We start from the raw sequence: 21,327 nt of genomic DNA, 5'->3' as shown, positions 1-21,327 counted from the left end.
GTCCGAAAAGGAGCCACAGAGAATCTTTCCTGCGTAGCGTCGGATGCTCTGGCCCTTCTGAAACATAAACCACGTGCTGGAAACTCTGATTCGAGACACCAGGAGCTATAATGCAAAAAACACAGCCTGCAGACAGTCAGGCCACTGGAGCTCACACACTGACAAAATGTGACCCAATCAACCCCAACAAACTGAAAAGGTCACACTGACACACACAAGGTTTTCCCATTTCCAAAATATTTATTTAATAAAGACGATATAAATCATAGCCTCTCTTAAAGCTGAATAATATCCAATCTTCAATGATTACAAGCAGAACAGAAGCAGATATTATAAATACCCCCCAACAGTCCATAACCATGTACCTTGATTACATGCTAGTAAGAAACATCTTTTCTGATCGTCTCCAAGTCAAATGTCTTGTATAAAAATCACCCGGTAAAATGAGTAGATGGTCATTTCCACCTATAGAGCGTCTAATAGTAAATATAAAAATAAGTCTCATAAGCAAAATAAATAGATGCACCTGAAGACTGACTTCATACAGTCAGCGTGACGGGGATTTCATCCTTCATCTAATGCTGCGTTCAAGTGCTCTTAAAAAAAACAACAAGTAATGAACCGAGTACACATGCGCACAACATTTGTTATTATTGCACAGTGATGACATCACAGTTTCTCCTGTTGAGAGTCAGTGGGAGCTCTCCCCCCCTCTCTCTCCTCTCTCCTCTCTCCCCCTTCATTGTCTAAACGCCGTTCTTCACCAGCTCGTGGACTCCGTTCTCGTCGATCATCAGGGTGGGATGAAACTCTTGTCCCTTCACCAGCTCTTCCAGGCCCTTAAAGTGGTAAACAACACAATTTAAATTCCGATAAGATTTTTTGTTTGTTTGTTTTTACTTCATCAGTTGTGTGCAGACACAGAAACGAGTAATAGCATCTCATGCATCTCTTTTTGTTTTGGTATTTTATATCCACTACTGATGCTGCTAAATATGGCCGCTCCAGGTCACAACTACTGAAACGTATTTATTTATTTTAATAATATGTGTTGTGTCCGGTGCTGCAGCCTCTTGTGGCATTAATAATTCTTTCTATTTCTCTTCTCTGTTTTATGTGGATGGATGGAGCGTTTCCCCAAGATAACGAGGAATTTGGGATTCATCATTAAAACATGGTCTTTTCTTCAGACCTTTCTAAAGAACAAGTTTAAGCTGAGTGAGGCCCGTTGCTCGTGGGCGTGCGGATGATTTCAGGTCGACAGCAGGAGCAGAACAACATCTGGACTATTCATTGGGGCCTCGCCTCCTTACCTCTCCCCCGTAGGACACCAGCGGGGAGATCTCACACTTGATTGGCAGGTCCGTTCCGTCCTTGAGGCTGAGTTTTGGGGGGAAAAAAACACAATGAGTGATGGTCTCGTGAAAAAAAAAAAAAAGGAGAGAGGGATGGTAGTCGAGAGAAGCAGCTGGACGTCCTGGACACAGCTGTTCTTCTACCGCGGCCGGCTTGTGATTAGAGTTCAAAAAGGCAAAGAGAATTAGAGCTTCATCATTCCAAGAGCATGACCAGTGATTAGCCCTCGGACCCGTCACAGCCTTCCTCTAGAAGGAAACAGATGAATGACAGACAATGTAGCTGCAGCTCCTCCAAGTGCTTCCCAAAAAATACAAAAATAAAAAACACTGGGGGGGAAACTCACCACCACATTGCCGTCACACTGTTTATTTCTAGATGATCATTACAGACAATCATCAGGTGCTTTGTGTGTTTTCTGAGCAGCTGCCCACACACACACACACAGCTGTATCATTAGAATGAAAGAAAAGCTGATCGGGGGGGAGCAAACCCTTGAAAAGAGCCAGAGTAACATCCACAGGTGCCATGAATGTTACTGAAGCACATCATTATTACGTTTGGAAAATAAACGATTTTACACAAAAAAAAGCGTCATCATCCATTGCAGAGTTTTCACCGTTTGCCATAACGGTGGCCATTACCCAGCATGCAACACATTACGTGTATTAGTAGCAACCATCTGAGGGGAAAATTATCTGTCAGCAGGTCATTATGACTGTACATCATCTGACCAGGACGCTAAGAGCTCTGCCTTTTCAGTCGTCTAAACTGATCCTCGCTGTCATTTCCTTCATCACAAACTGACTGTTAAGAGTCAACAGGAGAGAAAAGAACGCCTGGATTCCTCTGCACGGATTCCTCTGCACAGCGGTAATGAAGGAAAGGGGATCAGAAGTGAGTTGTATAGTGTTAACGCGTCTGAGCAGCGAGCGAGAGAGAGAGAGAAAGCCAAAACCCCATCACCATGCACTCGGTACTGCAGGGGGATAATAGTTACTTTCTGTTGCCAGCATCTGTGACGCTGCCTGCTGCTCCGTCTCTGGAAACATTTCACACGGGGACACACAGGAGCAAAGACATGAGCACGAGAGGAGAGGCAGGTGAGACTGGGAGGCTAAGAGAACATCACACAAACACACAAAAAGCCAACGCATATCAGTGTGTACACAAAGTGTTGGGGCGGGGTCAGGGAGAACCCGTGTTCATGGCGAGCTCCGGTCACCTGGGTATGGCGGGGACATGTCGGCCGTTCTCGTCGATGAAGTGGGCCCCGGCGTTGAGCACCCAGCGGTGGTGGAGGGACATCAGGGCGTGTCTGGCTGTGGTGGGCGTGTCCTTTGCATCCTGACTGTCCGCATTCTTCAGCGGGGAGAACTCGTCCTCCCGCAGCACCTCGTACACCACGAACGTCCTGTTGGACGCACACACACAGCAAAGAGTCGAGTTTAGTCTTGGTGTGACCACAGTCATACACATACAGGTACATACGTGATTTGACCTCTGGATTGACCCCATCCTCAGTATTTAGGAGCAGTGAGAAGCACCAACCTTGTGATTAAAGAACAACCTGCTCTCACCTCTGAGCCACAGCCACTCGACAAGGCTTGGATCAACATTCTTATCAAAAGTCGCAAATACTTTTTATATAATACATTTTCCATATAAAATTAGCAAATACAAAATGTGTGTCAAAGTACCATTTCAAATTATATATCAAGTATACATAAGTGTATACTAATATACTTAAGAAAACATCTTTCTTTGGTACAAATCCCTGCCAAAAAAAGTCCTTTTCAAAAACCCTTCAGCCCAATTTAAAGCTGAAATTATTCATCAAGCTGCAGGAAATTCCATCAGGAATGGACGCGTTCAGAAAAACCAGGATGCCGCATTCCAAGATGGCGCCCAGTTAATTTCCGTGAAAGTTGCAAACTGGGCAAGAACATCAAAATCGTTTTCCTGAATTCCTGGATGGATCAAATTATGGTCACATTACAGTCGTTCCAGGGCAACTATGGCGGGAAACGGTATCCTTTCATTTACAGACGTTACGCCAAAAATCACCTCACAGCCCCGCGGCGTTCCTGGAGGCCACATCCAAAGTAAACACACGATCAGGCCAAGGGAGTCACATCAAATGGATTACATGGCAGAGTCTAATTAATTCATCATTATTGTTGAATCTATCGACATTTGGATGTGACCAGACGTGATACACGGCATGAGTGGATCCACGCGCTACGAGATGCTCGGCCAAACAGCACTGAGGAAAGAAGGTCGGACTTTTTCAAACATCCGGTTGCAAAGTGAGTCAGCCCATCTGGATTCTGCTAAAGCTTCCAGTCTATAACCCGTCCACTCGGCAACACAGAAAAAAACATTTGGCATCCTTTTTTGACGACTTCAACTTGAAGGAAGCTGGACGTGTCTGCAGAGTTTTTCCATCAGTCAATCCTTACAGGAATCCTTTCATTAGACGTATAGTTCCTATTAACAATGACTCCGAGCTGATGTCATGCAAACGCGCTGGAGGAGGGGGAATGAGTGAACAGCTCATAAAAGCTCCCATCCTCCTGCAGAGAGCTTGGCAGGCTGGGCCTTCTGGATCAGACCCCGGAGCAGTGGCAAAGGTCTGGGACTGGAGGATGGGGATCCGGACTGGAAAAGACGGGGTTAGTTCATGCGTGGAAGGACGGATCAAGGACCAGTCAAACCCAGAGTCCGGAGGACTGCCAGAATGAACGTATGCAATCCAGCCACCTCCACCACCGCATAACATATTCATTGTATACTCAGTAGTTTAAGGCCCTTTAGTACTCCGTGCCCTCCATTGGAAAATGCACTGGAACTCACTTGGCAAACTGGAAGATGTCAAAGACGAACTTTTCCATTTTAATCCCATTTGGTTTGACTGGTTTGATGAGCTGACCCTCCGCATCCATGTATGGGATCTTCTTCTGGGCCACGTGGTGCTGCAGCTCCGGCTCATACTTCCTGGCGTACAAACAGAGAAAAACAAATAAGCGACTCTTTTACTCCATAATGAGCTGCAGGTGTGTGTGTTCAGTCTTACCGTACTATGTCGCGGAGGAAGGCGAAGCTGAAGAAGTGATTGGCCACGTTTCCGGCGTTGAACATCAGCCGGCCGTCGTCGCTGCGCTTCTCAGCCGTCGCCAGGGTGATCTCGCTGTACTCCACCACCTGATAACGCCCGTCCACCTTGCAGACCACACCCACCGCCTCCGTCGGATTGGTCTTCTCCACCACCTGGAAACGAGGACGTGGGAAGACTTTTTTTAAATTATTTTTCTCCAAATTGCTGTCAGTCATCTTCGATTGTGCAATATGCTAGGAATTAGCATATTAACAGCTTAGGATGGATGTTCCCCTTTCATGTTGTGTAATGGTGGCAGGGATGATGACATGATATAATCTGATAGTTTATTAAAATGGGACTTGTGACATTACTCTCTTAAAAAATAAGGTAGAACTAAAAAAAAAAAAAAAGTTAAAGGAGTAAAAAAAAAGAAGAACCCAGCTATGAAAGGATGAGTGAATTCCACTTTATAAAGCCAGTAAGTTGAAGTCTGCACTGAATGAGAAGAAAAAACCCACTCCCCATCTGCTGGTTGCTAATGACAGAGTGGAGTCCTGATGAGCGGGTGGGTGGACGGGTGGAGTGAGGGGGGATACGGGTGGTGGTGAAGCCACATGAACTGTAGTGGTGCTTAGTAATTTACGACGGGAGGGTGGGACTCGGCTCTGATCTGATCCTTCCATCTCGGCTCCACCGCACGACTGCTAATGTCGAACAGGAGCTGGAGCAGTTCTACATGGTTACATATTGAAGATCTGAGCTCTGTTAGCTGGAAGAAATATACAGCGTATGATTTACAAATGAAATAACTTCCTAGACATAGTCTGTCTGAGTAGGAAACGACAACAAAGATCCAACAAACGGGCCCTTATTTGCATTTTGAAGAAGTGGAAGCAAACAAGTGTTGAAATTAACTGAGAATATAAGACGTATATATTTCTAAATCTAATTAAGGAGATAGATAGCTGTGTTATTTAGGCTCTCAGAGTTTCTTGTATTCTTGCCCTGCAGTTAGTGAGTAGTTATATATATTTTTTTTTATTATTGATGACTGCTAATTCAGACTGCATGGACCCTACACTATATGTGAAATGCTGCCCCTTATTATTAAATTACACATTGCACCTTTGGGTTTCAGTCAACAAAACAAAAGTTCTTGTAAGTGTGCCGTCTATGGTTAATTGTTTATCACCATTTGGATCTCCTGTTGGCGGCAAAAACTACTCAAACAACAGCTTTTGTTCGCAAGCTTGACTGCATTTTTCCCCTCAATTTTCTCTCGGTTTTGTTTCCCCTCGCCTTCAGTTCCTTTGTTACTGATACATCTGGGGAAAAAAACACGACCTGACAACAGAGAGCTTCAGCGGATCCCAGCCACTCAGCAGATACACAGTGGGAGTGACTTCTGCAGAAAATACCTGCAGTTGAACTGTTTTGATGTCTCATTCACGTTCTGGTTCCCCAACCTTTTATTACACATTACTAAACTACATTATACATATTTATCATCAGTACCTCATCTCTTCTGTTTGCTTTCATTTCTATTGTGCCCTAGAAACAACTAGGTACTTTTGAATTGTTGCCATCTGTACTATAATGTGTTGCTTTATATTTTTCTTTCTTGGTTAATTAAATACGTAAACAAGTCCTTTCAAGACGGAAAAACTTCTTCTTCTTTTTTTTTTAAACCACCAAATGTGAAAGTACACTCTGTCCAAAGCAACGGTTTGAGTGCCTTTTTTCCACATCACACTCGTGTTATCTGAGACCATCTGGGCTCAAACCTCAAATTTCCTAGAAAGCTGTAATGAGTTTATTGCTCAAGAGGACTGCAGGAGACAAACTGGCCTATATTGCCACCCAGTGGTGAGCTGTGGGAGGGGCAGTCATCTAGAACAAGATAGTGTGACAACAAACAGACCACACCTTTTACAAGACACACACACACACTGCATCCGTCAAGCTATAGGAGGTCCTGGAATGAAAAAACTAGGCCGACTGGATCACATTCAGTCCTTATGGCTCGACTACTGACAACCTTGTGGAGTTATAACACACATCAGTGTTTGTATGACTAACATGGGCGTTTCTTTTCTTTTGATAAGTTATAATCATGGTTTGCATGCATGCATTATTGCTTCCTGGTTTGATAAAAGGTTACTGTGCTTATCAGCCACAGGCTCACCATAGTTAGGGATCATTACAACAAACAACATCATGACAGGAATATATAATAACCTACGACCTGCTTCCATCAACCTTTGTTTGATCTTTCTGCTCTTGAAATGTTGCATCTGACCGGTAGAACAAAACTTAAAAATCATTATCATCACAAAAATAAAGAAGCAACAACATTAAAGGCAATGTCATTGAAGTGTGGGTTGTATGAAGTCCTCGGCAAACTCCCACGGTGAGCAGCAGCTAAATGTTGTCAGCCACCAAAAGTTCTTAAAGGTTTAAATTGTGTGGGACAGAAAGAGCAGGTGGGTTTGACCTGACCAACCTTAGCTCCACAGTCCGCTCCCTTCTTCACACAGAAACCAATAAAGGAGGGGTCCGCCACTTTGACCAAGATGTTGTCTACGCAGTACACGTGGATGAATTCAATCCCCCTCCGCTCCATGTCATCCATGATGCCCTGGTTCCCCAGGGCTCTGTACAGACCCCCGTTCCCATCTGAAATACAGACACACAGAGGCTAGGTTAAAAAAACACACACAAACTCCACTTGGCAACAACACTGCATCGTGAGTGTCACAGAAGTCCCAAATCCTGAGTGTGCTTACCAGGAGCCATGGCGAGCTTCCCTCTGTTCTCCAGGATGATCTTGCCCTTGTAGTCCATGGCCGGCAGCATGCCCTGCTGGAAGAAGATGATGTCGCTCTTTTCCAGGCCAAAATAGTTGTGTCGTGCAAAATATTCCTTTGTGGACTCCATTGTCCTGCCGCTGGTCATGATGTACCTGAATGCAACACAGAAGGAACATGCATTACTCCTTTCCAAATCATTTACATCAAGTGTGAGATAAATAGCTGAGGGGAAAACTCAGGGAAATGCTTCCAAGTCCAAATAAATTATCTTTTTAATCTTGTGAATGCTATAAAACTTCAGTGCCTGTTGACAGAGACAAAGCTTACAAGGAATAAAATATGTCAACTCCAGCCAGAGACATAAAGTTTAAGAATGCGATGGACAATAAAACCGTAACGACTTACTGGACCAGACCTGCTGAGGATTATGTTATAATGTCATTTCTTCCGGTTAAACCTTAACTCCAGTGTTATTTGGACTGTGTGCACTCCACTGCCCTTCTGTAATACCCATCTTTCAAACTGTCAACCTCCCCTTTGATCTGCTCCACAGCCAACTAATCCGGTAATGCAACTTCCTCGACTGACTTTCAACCCAGATAATCATCACGCAAACAAAATGAGGTCAAACGGTTTTATGTTCTTGAAGAGAGAAAGTATTTAGTAGATTAAATAATTCGTTTTCCTCCTTCGAATAAAGCAGCAATTCAACTGAACGGCCCTCTAATTAAAAATGCCGTTTATTCTTGAACAACCTCCCAGAGCGTAACGTGATGCCTTACCAGGGAATACAGCACTTGATTTTGTGCTTCTGCTCAGCCAGCTGTTGCAGCTTCAAAATACGCTCGGCCTGGATCTGAAAGAGGGTTTTGTGGGACGGCAGCCCCACGTCGTACATGCCTTTGGGGTAAGAGACCCCCAGTCTGGTTCCTTGGCCCCCAGCCAGCAGCAGCACCGCCACTTTACTCTGAGCGATGCAGTGTAGACCTGCAGGAGCACAGTTTGTCAGAAAGACTAGCAAGTTGGGCTGCAACGACTCTTAATCAGATATCTAAACGGTTAGCATTAATGTAATACTTGACAACTGATTGAAATCAGTTTGGGGAAATCTCTGATTTGAGCTTCTTAAAAATGAGATTTTTTTCTGGATTCCTTCTCCTCTGTGACAGTAAACAGAATATATTTGAGTTGTGGAGAAAACAAGACATCTGAGACGTCATCTGACATTTTGTAGACGAAACAACTAACCGATTCATTTGGAAAATAATTTACAGATGAATCGTCAATAAAAACTATAAAGTCCATTTAAGATACTGAAATACATGCTGACATAAGATACACAATCTCTATACACTAGCTCAGTATCTAATCTCTAATTATGGTCATACAGTATTTTAGATAAATAATAACAAACCTAACCAAAACAACACTGATAAATGTATTATATTATATTATTAGATAGTATTAATAACATGCATTAACCCCGTTGCTCAACATTTTATTGCTACAGGACTTTGGCGACATAATAAGTTAGCCCTGAACTGGAATCTAATAACCGTACAGGAGCCTTTGCCTTTATCATGGTTCATTGGTTCATTCGGTTTATGACAGTTCCAGTTTATCTGACATAAACTGCCGCTACGTGACTTGATGCGCAATAATCGCGTCTCACAATTGCCAAAAGACAAGGTTTATACCAGCGGACTGGGCGGGCCTGCTAAACTTTGACACACACACGCACGCAGGCACACACACACACACACACACGTAACCTCATGAAGGGTCATGCAGCAACTCTTATTTACGTCAGACCCCAAATCAAGACCAGATGTTCTCTGCTGCCGGCCTCTACTGTCATTCTCCCCATGGAAACAAAAAAACACACAAAACAACTGCCTCACTAAACGGTCAGACCCCCACTGCAATGGGGGATTGCGCAAAACATAATGAATAACGCAAGCTGACTTACTCATATTTCCAATTCTATGCAGGAAAAAGAGAGAATGGTCGAAGTAAGTGAGTTTCTACAACCGCACAGTGAGCAAAGAGGATGTTTCCGAGTTACCAGAAAGCCCAAAGTCAGCATCTCGGCATCAAAGCATCTGGATCACCGTGAGACGTTTTAATCCCATTTAGGCTTCTCAGTCTGACATCCAGGGATTACTCTCCCTCATCCGTGAGTCATGACTTTGGAAACATTTTTGCGTTTGTGTTCCTGCTCTAACGAGGCAAGTATTACAAGTCTAACAACTGGAAATTACTCACATGTTTACTTGTTCTCTATGACGTTGTAATGAGGCCAATCAAACCAAATATTGTCAAATGTATCCTCAGCACAATAAAGATGTCGACATTCAGGCTGTATGAATACAGAAACCATTTCGATGGCGCTCACCTGATACCTCCCAGTCTTTGAGACTCTCCCTGTCCCTGGTCACGCTGCCCAGCACCTCCCGGGGCACCGGCTCCATGCGGGTGTCCATCTTCTCCTGTTTGCTGCTGCTGGACGTCTCCATGGCTTTCTCGAAGAACCCATTGATCTCCCGAAAGTCCATCCCCTGCAGGTCAAGGGTCAAGTCGGTCTGTTCCTCTGGGCTCAGCTTTTTCCAAAACTGCAAGAGGTGAGACTGGCCGGCTTCGGCCAGCTTCATGGCGAGTCCGCTGGCGTTTGGGTCCATGATGAACAGTGCTTTTTGATTTCAATCTGCCACACTGAAACAGAGGGGAAAGAATGGGATGAGTAGGACGATGGTCGGCTACTATTGAGGACACCTAGGTCACGTACCCAGCTATATTTCTGGACATTTGGGGTGGTCATAAAGAGGACTTTACATCGTACAATTACAAACATGTTACATATGTCCGGATTTAATGCTGATTCTAATATTTTTAGACTAAATCTGACTGTGTTTAGTCACAATTAAAGGATTTTGGTACTCCCCACGAGTTACATTCCTGCCGCATGATTAAAAGAGCGATAACATTTTGTTGTGTTTGATGGCTAGTCAAAACTTCTTTTAAGTGGGGTGGAGTTCTTCTGCGTTTCCACACTGAGGAACACTTAGCATGCCATTTAGATGTTGTACTGAAACTGCAGGCAAGCCCTTGATTGGAATCACTACTAGTCAGGGATGCTTAGTTACTTTGCTGGTTTGAACCCACACCCACAACGAGCAGCTTTCTGCACCAGGAAATCATTCACACACACACACACACACACACACACATACATCACTACTACTGGAGGGGAGCTTTGAGCACCATTATGAATAAGGCTTTAACACTGCATGTCTCCAGGAGGCTGCGTCGAGTCATCAATAGGACTTTTAAGGCTATTCTTACTATTAAAAACAACAGCAGGTATTCATTTTCACTCACAGCAGAGGACAATAAGTATTAGCATTATATAATGCAATACACTGCAGTTATTAAACTTTTCTATTCGGAATAAGTACGTTTATGCACATTACATTAATCATCAATCACCGTGGTGAGCCGCGGTCTTCAGCAGACAGCAGCGCGCCAGTGACAGCGGCAACAGTACGGCAGCCCAGCGGACACACTAGCAGCTAAGCATGCTAACTGTGGAGCTAACATCTCGCACAGGTCGGTACAAATATAAAAGATGATACGACCAACATATTCACCTCGTCTTACCTCTCACGAGACCTCTTCTTGGGGTTTACAACCATTTACTGCCAGCCAGGCGGTGCGTGTGTGGTTTCTTGTACGGGTTTTTTTGGTCGCCTCCCACCACGGACAACACCTCCTGGTACGTCACGCTTGACGTGGCACAAATTGCGGTGAATCCCGCCCACCGCGATCTGATTGGTGTAAAACCTCTAGCTCGGAGTTAAATCGACTGTGATTGGATGCAAACCACATCATGAAAAATAATCCTGCATACATTACGGTATGTTAAGTGTTATAGGCAAAATAAAAGCACATTTTTTCGCGGAACAATTATCCCTGTCGGCGTTTACGATAATATATAATGGTTTTAATGTTTTAAATAGGCAATAGATGCGCCGATCCTGATGATCGGCGCATCTATCCTGATGATCGGCGCATCTATCCTGCTCTTCTGTCTTCTGCTCTTCACCACTCATGCCTGGGGTGGGCCGGTATATCATGAGGGGTCTTGCCTAAGGACCCTTACTGGCCGGGAGTCGAACCCCGCGCTCCCGTGTTCTAGTCAGTGAACATAACCACTGTACTATACCAGTTGATATATATATATATGAAAGGATTCGCCTTTTATTCCATTCCATTCCATTGCATTCCATTCCATTCCAACAACCATACATGCACTTATTTCAAACACAAAACCCTCCGAAGCAGAAGGTGGCGCTAAAGCGACCAAAAACGAAGCGTCTACGAGGCGGATGCAGTTTTTCTGATAATTTGTTTTGATCCTGCTCCAAAGCTAAGATCGACTAGCTAGTTGGAGGTGTTCTCTCCATCTACTTGTGTTTCTGCTATCGCGTTGTTATTTCCCCCGTGACAGCTAACGGAAATGAAGACGTTTTTCGAAGACATTAAGAAAGACATCAAGTTTAAGCCTACAGGACCTGGGAAGGCACTTACAGAAGATGCCAGGTAAACAACAAACTTTACTTGTCACAGCTGATACGACGCTAGAGCTAGCCACGTAGCCAGCCGTCTACGCCCGCTAAATTGAGTTAGCAAACTAGCTAGCTGCTGGCAATCAATGGCAATCGGGTCACTGTTACCTAACATAACGATGCCGATTGGTGATTTCCACCGGACGTTAAGTGTAATAGGCGAGCCGTGTCAGCCGTTAGCATCTGGATTATATAACTGTACTACTCAGGACACAGTGGGACGCGCTAATTCCAGGGTGGCTAACAGTTCATCTTATTTAGCCAATGGTCTTAGTAACGAAAAGTGACTTTTACTCGCGCTTTATCCCCTTCACTGCTCACTAGAAGTAGTAACTGCGGTCTGGGAAGTGTTGTCGCCAGCATTATGGAATAGCCGAGCTAGCTCAACTGCATGTTTAGCAGTAATTTATATCAGTAATTTTTATGAACAATTTTCCCAAACAATTGCAGATAAACTTTTAACAAAATAAAACAACCGTTATATCGAATGGAAAACCTCCACAAATCGATTAAACGTTGATCGACAAAGGTGCATGCTGAAGTTTAATAACGTGAACGTAAAGCACAACCTTTCCCGTTTTACACGGGATATATGCTGCCTTCATTTAGATACCAGCGTTGGGATTTAGATATTATAAGTCTTTCAACATGGCGGAGTAGAGGGTGGGTGTTTTAACAGTCCGACAAGTATCAAAGTTTATGACATTTATCATAATGTTTTCTTGATTTAATGGGTTACACATGACCAAATAATATAACCGGTTTTAATTAAACTCAGTGATAGACATATCAAACCATTTATTTAAGGCTTCCGGTTTCCTTTCCATTGTATTTAGAGGCCGATCCACATTTAAACCAGAGCAATACAAGTTAGTGTCAACAGCAGATTCTGTCTCTTATGCATTAAAGCAACATTTGTGGCTGTTTGGGGAAAGAAGATATGAGCCATTACAAGTCTGTTCACTTTTCTGTCCTCCTAACACTCTAGTAGCAAACCCAAAGTGGTGCAGAGCAGCTCCAGCGCCAAGCACAATCGCTATGCCCCTAGTGAAGGGTCCCAGAGGGCCGGAGCCGCAGCTCTGGCCAGGATCGAGCAGCATCCCCGGCCGAAGGTCCACACCTCTCAGGACGCCATCAGGAATCAGGGTGAGACAAACGAGCCTCATCACAACAACGGTTCATTAAACAAAGCCTTCATAGATATATATTTTTGGATTACTGGTTTTAGTTTTAGAAAATAATATGTTGGTGCATTCTTGGTCCTGAGGTCAGATTATTTGTTTTTTTCACATGGGTGCTAATAATTCACAAGATTTTCCTACGATGCCCAAACCAATTAATCCTTGAAAAGCGGATGTGGCTTTCATGCCTACTAATATTTAATAATTGGATGGCCTTAAGATGCGTTCATGGGTAATGGTTAGATGAACAACAACAAAGACTGCAGTAGTTTTTGTTGAAATTCAGCGGCTACAGGGCGAGTAGAACCGACAGTCACAGTTTCTTAGAAGAGGGGCTGAATCACACTCTTCGTCATTCCTCTTGAATTGTTCCTTCATTGTCACCATGTATTTGAAGGTGTGTAAAGAGACGTAGGCGTGGTTTCATATGACATATTAAAGCCACAGCAAATAATTCTACACTTTATGGGAGAAAAGACCCTTATTACCCTTTTGTTCCTTAATAAACCAACAGTTGAAGTGACGAAAATGTACCAAAGAACAGTTCAATCAACCACCAGCGTAATTCAAATTATCCAAATGATCTGTCATGGCTCCTGTGTGTAGCATAAACAAGAACTGTGGTGAGTAATAATCGCTAATAACAGGTAATTAATGAGGTTGCGGTGGTTTCGTCCAAATTAAGGTTACATGCCAAGCCTTAATTAATAACTCCGTGTCTTACAATACACATGACGGTGGTTCAGTTCAGTTGTGGCATCTTCGTGTTAAATACGTCCAAAATGGTTAGTCACAGAAGCTATTTAAAGTGACATCTATTTTTAACCTAAAATGATAGTTAACTACTTCCACCTCTTAAACTCTTGTTTTGAACATAAAGACCATTAATTACTCAATTTTCTGAATGAATGAAACAACACAATGGAGCAACTGGAGTCCCAAAGGGAAGCTGCGGTTCCTCCAAGCCGAGCCTTTCCTTGAAATTAATTGGCAGAACAAACACCAATCAATAAAACAACCGATCAGAGCCATAAAACAGTCCTGCCTTCTCTTTGAGTGGCATTTTTTTTTTTTTTTTACAGCAATAAGAGTTTGATTCAAGAATAAACCATTTTAGTTTTGTTGATTTTTCTGCGTTTACTTGCAGTGAAAAGAGAACTGGAAGCGGCCGCACTGGCTGACAAAGAAAAGGCAGCTCCAGCCGAGGTGTGTGACAGCGGTTTGTTTGGTTAAATTAATTACACCTGGCTCACAGGGATCAATACAACTCTGACAATGTCGGTGATCGGCCATTCTTTCCAGGGATCCCAAGTGCTGGTGAAAGACCTCGCCTGTCTCTCGGTGTCCGGTGTGTATTTCACCTGTCCGCTAACTGGAGCCACTTTGTCCAAGAGGGAGCGGGAAGTACACATCAAAGAGGCCATTTTAATGGTACGTCTGCGGATAAGGTCACTCGCCATTGTTTTAGCTAAAAAATGATTAAATTGTGACTTTGTCCTGCTGCGTGTCGTTGATGAGACGTGCACTCATCAACGTTTTTTTTTCCCGTCAGCGGTTTGAGGAGGATCTGGTCGAGGCCTCTGTGATGATGATGCACACATTCAACAAAGACAGAGAGAAAGTGAAGGTCGCCGTGGACATCATAAGCAAGTACGACGCTCGGCGATGGTTCATCTTCTTGCTGAGTTTGACTTATTTTCGACTGTTCGTCGCATCGTTGATTATCGTTTTTTAAACAATTATGTAATTTTGTGTTTCTTTGTCGTTTTGTGTCAATAGGTATATTGAGAATATATGCAAGAACCCCACAGAGGAGAAGTACAGGAAGATTAAACTCAGCAACAAGGTGTACCAGGTGGGTCATTCCGTGTCATTTCATCAAATGCCTCCCACCTGACCATCTTAGAATGTCCTGAAAAAATTTGAGTACAAAGACACACTTGTTAATAGGACAAATCCAAAATATTAGGTCTCTACTGTCAATAGTTTTCTCATGAAACATCATTGAATGAAGGGTAGTTTAGATGGTTTTTGGCATCATGCTCTGAAAAGCCATTTTTAAACAGCAATATCTGGAAAACTATCTCACCTGTGGCCTTCAAAATTTCTACAGTGTATATCTGTTACTAATAGCCTCCAGACATGAAATATCAGGGGTGTAGCTCAATGATAACCTAGTATGGTAGGTACTTAAAATGTGGCTTGTTGAAATAAAGTAGTACATTTGAAGAGTGACTGAGCTCCCATTTTTGCAGATAAAAGACTTCTATCACTTCTGCCTCTATCTCTGGTGTTAGCTTAAACATTCTACAAAATATGGTCTCTCTTAGATTATTAGTTTCACAGATATTAAGGCTCAAAAATGGAAGTTAACACATCTTTGCCCAAATTCAGAGTCATATTCCAAAAAACTGACAACACTTATCAGGTCCAATCTTACTTTTTTTGAAAGATCATATTCTTGTTAAAATCATATTAAAAAATCAGGAGGGTGTTTTGCCTCATTTTGTCGCAGTGATTTTTTAAAAATCCTGATATTGGTGGGTTTTTTGTGGCTGGTTTTGGTACTGCATGTCCTAACAGCCTACCAGTAAACATCACAGGAGGGCAATTCAAATGTGTTTTTTACCATTTACCAAAGACTTACATGTGCCTAAATGCTACTGATAAATTTAGCCTTATGAAAACATTAAAATGTAGCACAGTTGTAGTTACAGAGGCAATAAGTCCTTGAATGTAAGTTAAACATGGTGAAAGCAGCTTTTAATGTCTTAAACCATGAACAAAAATAGCATAATATTGAAGACTGTACATTTTGTCATACTTTAAGTATATAAATACCACAACCAAATCAAATAATAATCTTAATTTGAGCATGAGTACAAAAGTCTTCAAAGTTTGATATTGAATAACAGTTTGTCTCTATGCTCACTGTGAGGGATCACACATTTTTCATCTTTTAGATCCAATTCCTTTGTCACATTAATTAATTTGGCAGTCAGTTTAGAAATTGTCTAATGTACATCTCTGCTCTGTTGTGCTCATCTTTTTTGATGGCATACATGTGCCCAGTTTCTGTAGAGGGAACGTCAAATCTTGCAATTCTATGCTGCAGTGCACATTGCACATCTTCTCTTCTTGGCCAGTAGAAACTCTTGGCAGGGCCATGTGGGTGCATGAACTGAACCAGTACATCTTGATCTGAAACATCTCTGATACTTCCTATCCACCATTTCTGATCATAACTCACATATTGTCTCATAGTGAGCATAGAGACAAACTGTTATTCAATATCAAACTTTGGAGACTTTTCTACTGTAATGTAAAATCTTTATGTTCAAATTAAGATTATTATTTGATTTAGTTGTGTAATTTATATACTTAAAGTATGACAAAATGTAAAGTCTTCAATATTATGCTGTGTGTTCATGGTTTAAGACATTAAAAGCTGCTTTCAGCATGTTTAACTCACATTCAAGGACTTATTGCCTCTGTAACTACAACTGTGCTACATTTGAATGTTTTCGGGAGGCTAAATTTATCAGTAGCATTTAGTCACATGTAAGTCTTTGGTAAATGGTAAAAAACACAATTGAAATGCCCTGCTGTGATGTTTACTTGTAGGATAATAAGACATGCAGTACCAAAAACGGCCACAAAACCCCACCAATATCAGGATTTTAAAAAATCACTGCGACAAATTGAGGCAAAACACCCTCCCAATTTTTAAATATGATTTTAACAAGAATATGATCTTTCAAAAAAAGTAAGTTTGGACCTGATACGTGTTGTCAGTTTTTTGGAATATGACCCTGAAGTTGGGCAAAGATGTGTTTACTTCCATTTTTTATCCTTAATATCTGTGAAACTAATCATCTGAGAGAAACCATATTTAGTAGAATGTTTAAGCTAACACCAGAGACAGAGGCAGAAATGATAGAAGTCTTTTATCTGCAAAAATGGGAGCTCAGCCACTCTTCAAATGTACTACTTTATTTCAAAAAGCCTAATTTTAAGTACCTACCATACTAGGTTATCATTGAGCTACACCCCTGATATTAAATGTCTGGAGGCTATTAGTAACAGATATACTCTGTAAAAATTTTGAAGGCCACAGGTGAGATAGTTTCCCAGATATTGCTGTTTAAAAATGGCTTTTCAGAGCATGATGCCAAAAACCGTCTAAACTACCCTTCATTCAATGATGTTTCATGAGAAAACTATTGACAGTAGAGACCTAATATTTTAGATTTGTCCTATTAATAAGTGTGTCTTTGTACTTGAATTTTTTCAGGACATTCTGAGATGGTCAGGTGGGAAGATTTTCAGAAATTTGATGAAATGACACGGAATGACCCAGGTGAGTTTGAAACTGGATTATCTCAGACATGTGGGACCTCTTTGAGTAGAAGCACGTTTTTCCATTCGTGTCGTTCTCTCTTTTGATTTATTTCAGGAGTAAGTTCGGTGTGTAGAGGGCAGTCGAGAGTTCCTGCAGGCCATGGATTTCACAAGCATCATGCTTCCTGTGGAGGGTCAAGGTAAGTCAATCCTAACAAGGAAGTCAACTCTTAACATCCAGTCAGCTGTTACGTGTTCTGATCCGGGCTCGGCTTTTCCTGGAGATCAGAGGAGGAAGAGGAGTTCCTGGTGTTACTGGAGCACAGTCCCGACGCCCTGGAGCTGATGAAGGAGAGGAGGGATCGTCTCCAGAGAGGGGAGCCGGTCAGAGCTCAGCTGGACCGACAGCCTCAAGCATTCAGAGCCTCCCCCAACGCCCAGAGCTTCGAGCTGCCACCGGACTTCTATAACCTGACGGCGGAGGAGCTCAAGAAGGAGCAACAGCAGAGGTACGCACCCCCTGGTGATGGATGGTACAGTACATGTTATGTGTTCCAGTGGCGCTGTGTAATGTGGGTGAAGGCTGGTTTTCTTTCACACCTGTCAATCACAAGGTAGCCCCGCCCTGATTCATCATCTCTATCACTCTAAATGAGACCCTGCTGTATTGAAGAAGACTTGAAATGAGTGATTGAGACCATAAACTCATGTTTACAATTTTAACTGAGATAATAAATCAAGTGAGATGTAGGGTCATTTCCATGCAATCTGAGGACAGCCAGAGGAGTCTCCCCCTGGTGGCCAGTGTGAGGCACTTTTCAGAACTGGAGGCGACGCCTGAGTAAAAATCTGTGTTGGATTTTCTTATTTGACTAACACTCTGCACACATGTAATCTTGCACAACCACATACACGTAGGGGAGGGGCTTGCTGTGGCTGCAATTAACAAAATGACAAGCAAAAAGCCGTTTACAAACACACTCACTCACTAATAATGCATGTTAATTAAACCCTTCGGTATCAGCTGGTTTTATGTGCTCTCCGTGGGTGTTACGCATCTCTACCAGCCACAAAGATGCCATCGTGCACTCTTCTCCGGACTGTGGTCTGGTGGCGTTTACCCATCATCGTCACGTCAGAGTGAATGAACATGTCTCGTGTGTTTCCCAGGAGTGAGATTGTGGAGAAGAACGCCATGCTGCGCACAAAAGCCATGAGGGAGAAGGAGGAGCAGAGGGAGAGACGGAAATACAACTACACTCTGCTCAGGATCAGACTGCCCGATGGAAGCCTGCTACAAGGTAACGGCCTCTTTTATGTATATATCTATATTAAAAATAAAACGATACAAAATGAATCAACAACCTAACTAAACAAATGTTTAGGGACCTTCTACGCGTGGGACCGGCTGCCCGTGCTGTTTGCGTTTGTCCGGGAGTCCCTGGTGGACGGCTGGCAGCCCTTTGAGCTCATCGCTCCTGGAAGTCAGAAGCTAAAAGAGTCCGAGGAAGTCGCCCTCGCAGAGTGTAACTTGGTGAGTGGAAACCTTTTCATGAAAGCGGCCGACATAATGCAATGCATTACAACTCAACAAGATATAAAGTACCGGTCGAGTCGTTTTTAGATGTTTGAATGTGGAAAAGTTGCATATTAACATTGGCAAGAAATCATTGTGTTTTCAGGTCCCTGCAGCTCTGCTCACGTTTGCCTGGGACGCAGCAGTGCAGGCGGATATTGCGGCCGCAGGTGCAAAGAGCCCCGCCCTCCTCAAACCGGAGCTGTTGGAAAACATTCGAACCCTGAGCTGAGGAGACGCCGGCCCTGAACTCGCCCCGCGTCCCTCCCCTCCCTTTTTTCTGGCAATACAAGGGTGGAATTGCCTCGTACGAATGATGAGTGATAAGTTTAGTTTTTCTTTTACAAATGCTAACTTAAATTAGGATCAGTGAAAGGGGCAACTTCACCCTTATGTGCTTGTTTTTGCTGAGCATACCCATGTGTCTCCACGTGGAGGTAATGTCGCCGTCTCAGCAAGGAGAATGTTGTAAGGACACGTTTGTTTTGTTGCATCCTGAAATTACATGCCATGTAGTAAAACAGACTAACCAACAACCTGCCGGGTAGACTTCCCGTGGCATGTTGAGACCTCGTTTTAACTGTGGCGACTCCCCGACCCTTTGGTTTGAAGTAAACTTGCTCACACAACAGCTGGGTCAACATTGCGGCTGTTCACGCCGCGTCGAGGGAAGTCAGAAGAGCAGCGAAGCCAAGTAAATGTATCAGCACTGTTGTGGAAAAATGAATCTGCCCAATAAAGATCAACAACCAGGATCAGCTTTTTCTCTGAGGTTTATTCCACTAAGTATTCTCATCTGCAGAGGAGGGACTGTTCACCCCTGCCTTCTGATGCAAAGGTTCAGAATCAGCAGGAACGACCCTGAGTCCAACAACAATTTCCCTTTTAAGGAGGAGGAACCATGGACAAAGGACGGATCATGTCCTATCTTACAAAGACAAGATGTACAGGCAAGGTCGAGATTTACAGAACACAGGCGTCATAGTCCTGAAATTATCTTATGTCAATGTGGCACTCATGTTCATATCATCTACAAACAGGCATTACTTTCGTCATAGCATAACAGTCAGATGAGGAGATGCGGATCGACGTCTGGCCTGACAAATATTCTGATTATAAAGTACAAACATCCAAAATTCCCATTACAGCACCTAGCTTCTTTCGTTTTTAAAAGCCGCTGGGTGTTGTGACCTCGCTTTGACTTGAAAGGCTGTTAGTTTTCGTTTAATTGGTGTTTTGTACGCCAACGGAGAGTTATTTGATGAGCCCGTTTGTCCTCTGCTCTGCAGTCGCCTTGTGCTGCTTATTGTAAAACAGCCTCCTCTATTTTAATTTAGATTTTTTTGCAGAAGTCACAAGTCAAGAATCCTACTTTTTTCCTTAATAGTTTGACTTAAAGTTTAGGTCCAAAATTGAGAAAATCATGTTAAAATAAGCAAAGTGAAAAATGATGGGCAGAGCCGCCCTGCGGTTCAGACCAACGGCAACATTTAATAGGTTCTTCCTTGGCCAATGCTACACCTCAACACAGAGGAGTCAGAAAGACTTGGGACTAGCTTTTTTTCCCCTCAATCTCACTGACTGGAAAAGAAAATAAACTTAATAATAAACTTAACTTAAAAACTTAAAACCATGAGAGATCATGGTTTTAAGTGTAATGGGATTCTAATACCAAAATATTGTTTTCTTGTTTTACCAGTTTTAAGCACTTTTCAGGATTATTTAAAGCACACACTACACAAGAAATACATGGTTTAATTGCAGAGGCTCAGTGCAGAAGCTTTCATGTATATTTAAAAAAAAAAACTTGCTTTGGCATGCAGGCATGAATTGGTTGTTAAATCTGGCAGCATGGACTCGTGTTGTCTTGATTATGATGTTTGTTTGTTTTCATCTGGAGTCTTGTGTTTGTACCAAATACATTTCCTTGAGATAAAGTATTTCAAATGCGTGAATATACAAATTCACAGCATCGACCAGCCCGCTGAATGCAATGAGAAATCTAGAAGTTGTATTTTACTCCCAAAGCCCCGCTCAATGGTTTAGATCTACCCTGTCCCTTGAAACGCATCACTGGATTTTACAGTATGTGAATCTCAACCAGGTAAATCTGTTGAAGCTAACTAGTTTCTCCTGCTCGTGGTTGGTCAGGATGACAACAGCCTACCTCTCATTGCTTATCTGTCTAACGTCCCAAGTAATGAAATGTACAAACGTGACAGAAATAGACCGTTAGTCTGTTTTAATGCAGAATTAAGTACGTCACCACTTCAAAGCTGTACTAATGATTAGTTGCAATTGGATGTTTGAGTGACGAGCCCAGCTTCATGTCTGCACT

At 42.8% G+C, this 21,327-nt stretch overlaps 1 protein-coding gene and 1 pseudogene across 4 annotated transcripts in view; one reads left to right on the top strand and one right to left on the bottom strand.

Annotated features, from left to right (window-relative positions):
• Window positions 1-241: 241 nt before the first annotated feature.
• uap1 (UDP-N-acetylglucosamine pyrophosphorylase 1) overlaps window positions 242-21,327 on the bottom strand; it is a 40,145-nt gene continuing 19,059 nt past the window's right edge. The window contains exons 1-11 of one of the 3 annotated variants that reach the window (XM_084012464.1): window positions 10,924-11,047; window positions 9,662-9,978; window positions 8,049-8,253; window positions 7,243-7,418; window positions 6,960-7,132; window positions 4,433-4,626; window positions 4,213-4,353; window positions 2,582-2,770; window positions 2,357-2,398; window positions 1,314-1,380; window positions 242-839 (exon numbers count right to left, since the gene is read on the bottom strand). In XM_084012464.1, coding sequence (XP_083868590.1) covers window positions 747-839; window positions 1,314-1,380; window positions 2,357-2,398; window positions 2,582-2,770; window positions 4,213-4,353; window positions 4,433-4,626; window positions 6,960-7,132; window positions 7,243-7,418; window positions 8,049-8,253; window positions 9,662-9,944 — 1,563 coding nt within the window. In that variant the 5' untranslated portion in view covers window positions 9,945-9,978; window positions 10,924-11,047 and the 3' untranslated portion in view covers window positions 242-746. Of the gene's footprint in view, window positions 840-1,313; window positions 1,381-2,356; window positions 2,399-2,581; window positions 2,771-4,212; window positions 4,354-4,432; window positions 4,627-6,959; window positions 7,133-7,242; window positions 7,419-8,048; window positions 8,254-9,661; window positions 9,979-10,923; window positions 11,048-21,327 lie in introns of those variants that run through there. The other 2 variants (XM_084012465.1, XM_084012466.1) reach the window with 2 other exon arrangements.
• LOC311015326 (UBX domain-containing protein 6-like) lies at window positions 11,742-19,703 on the top strand (annotated as a pseudogene). The gene is made up of 11 exons (XR_014599465.1): window positions 11,742-11,865; window positions 12,880-13,037; window positions 14,220-14,278; window positions 14,375-14,503; window positions 14,625-14,722; window positions 14,852-14,927; window positions 17,529-17,613; window positions 17,703-17,922; window positions 18,584-18,714; window positions 18,799-18,947; window positions 19,096-19,703. The product of XR_014599465.1 is annotated as a UBX domain-containing protein 6-like (transcript).

This window comes from Eutrigla gurnardus (genome assembly GCF_963514095.1).
Source record: "Eutrigla gurnardus genome assembly, chromosome: 6".
NCBI lineage: Eukaryota > Metazoa > Chordata > Actinopteri > Perciformes > Triglidae > Eutrigla > Eutrigla gurnardus.
This window is presented reverse-complemented; position numbering and strand designations above follow the sequence as displayed.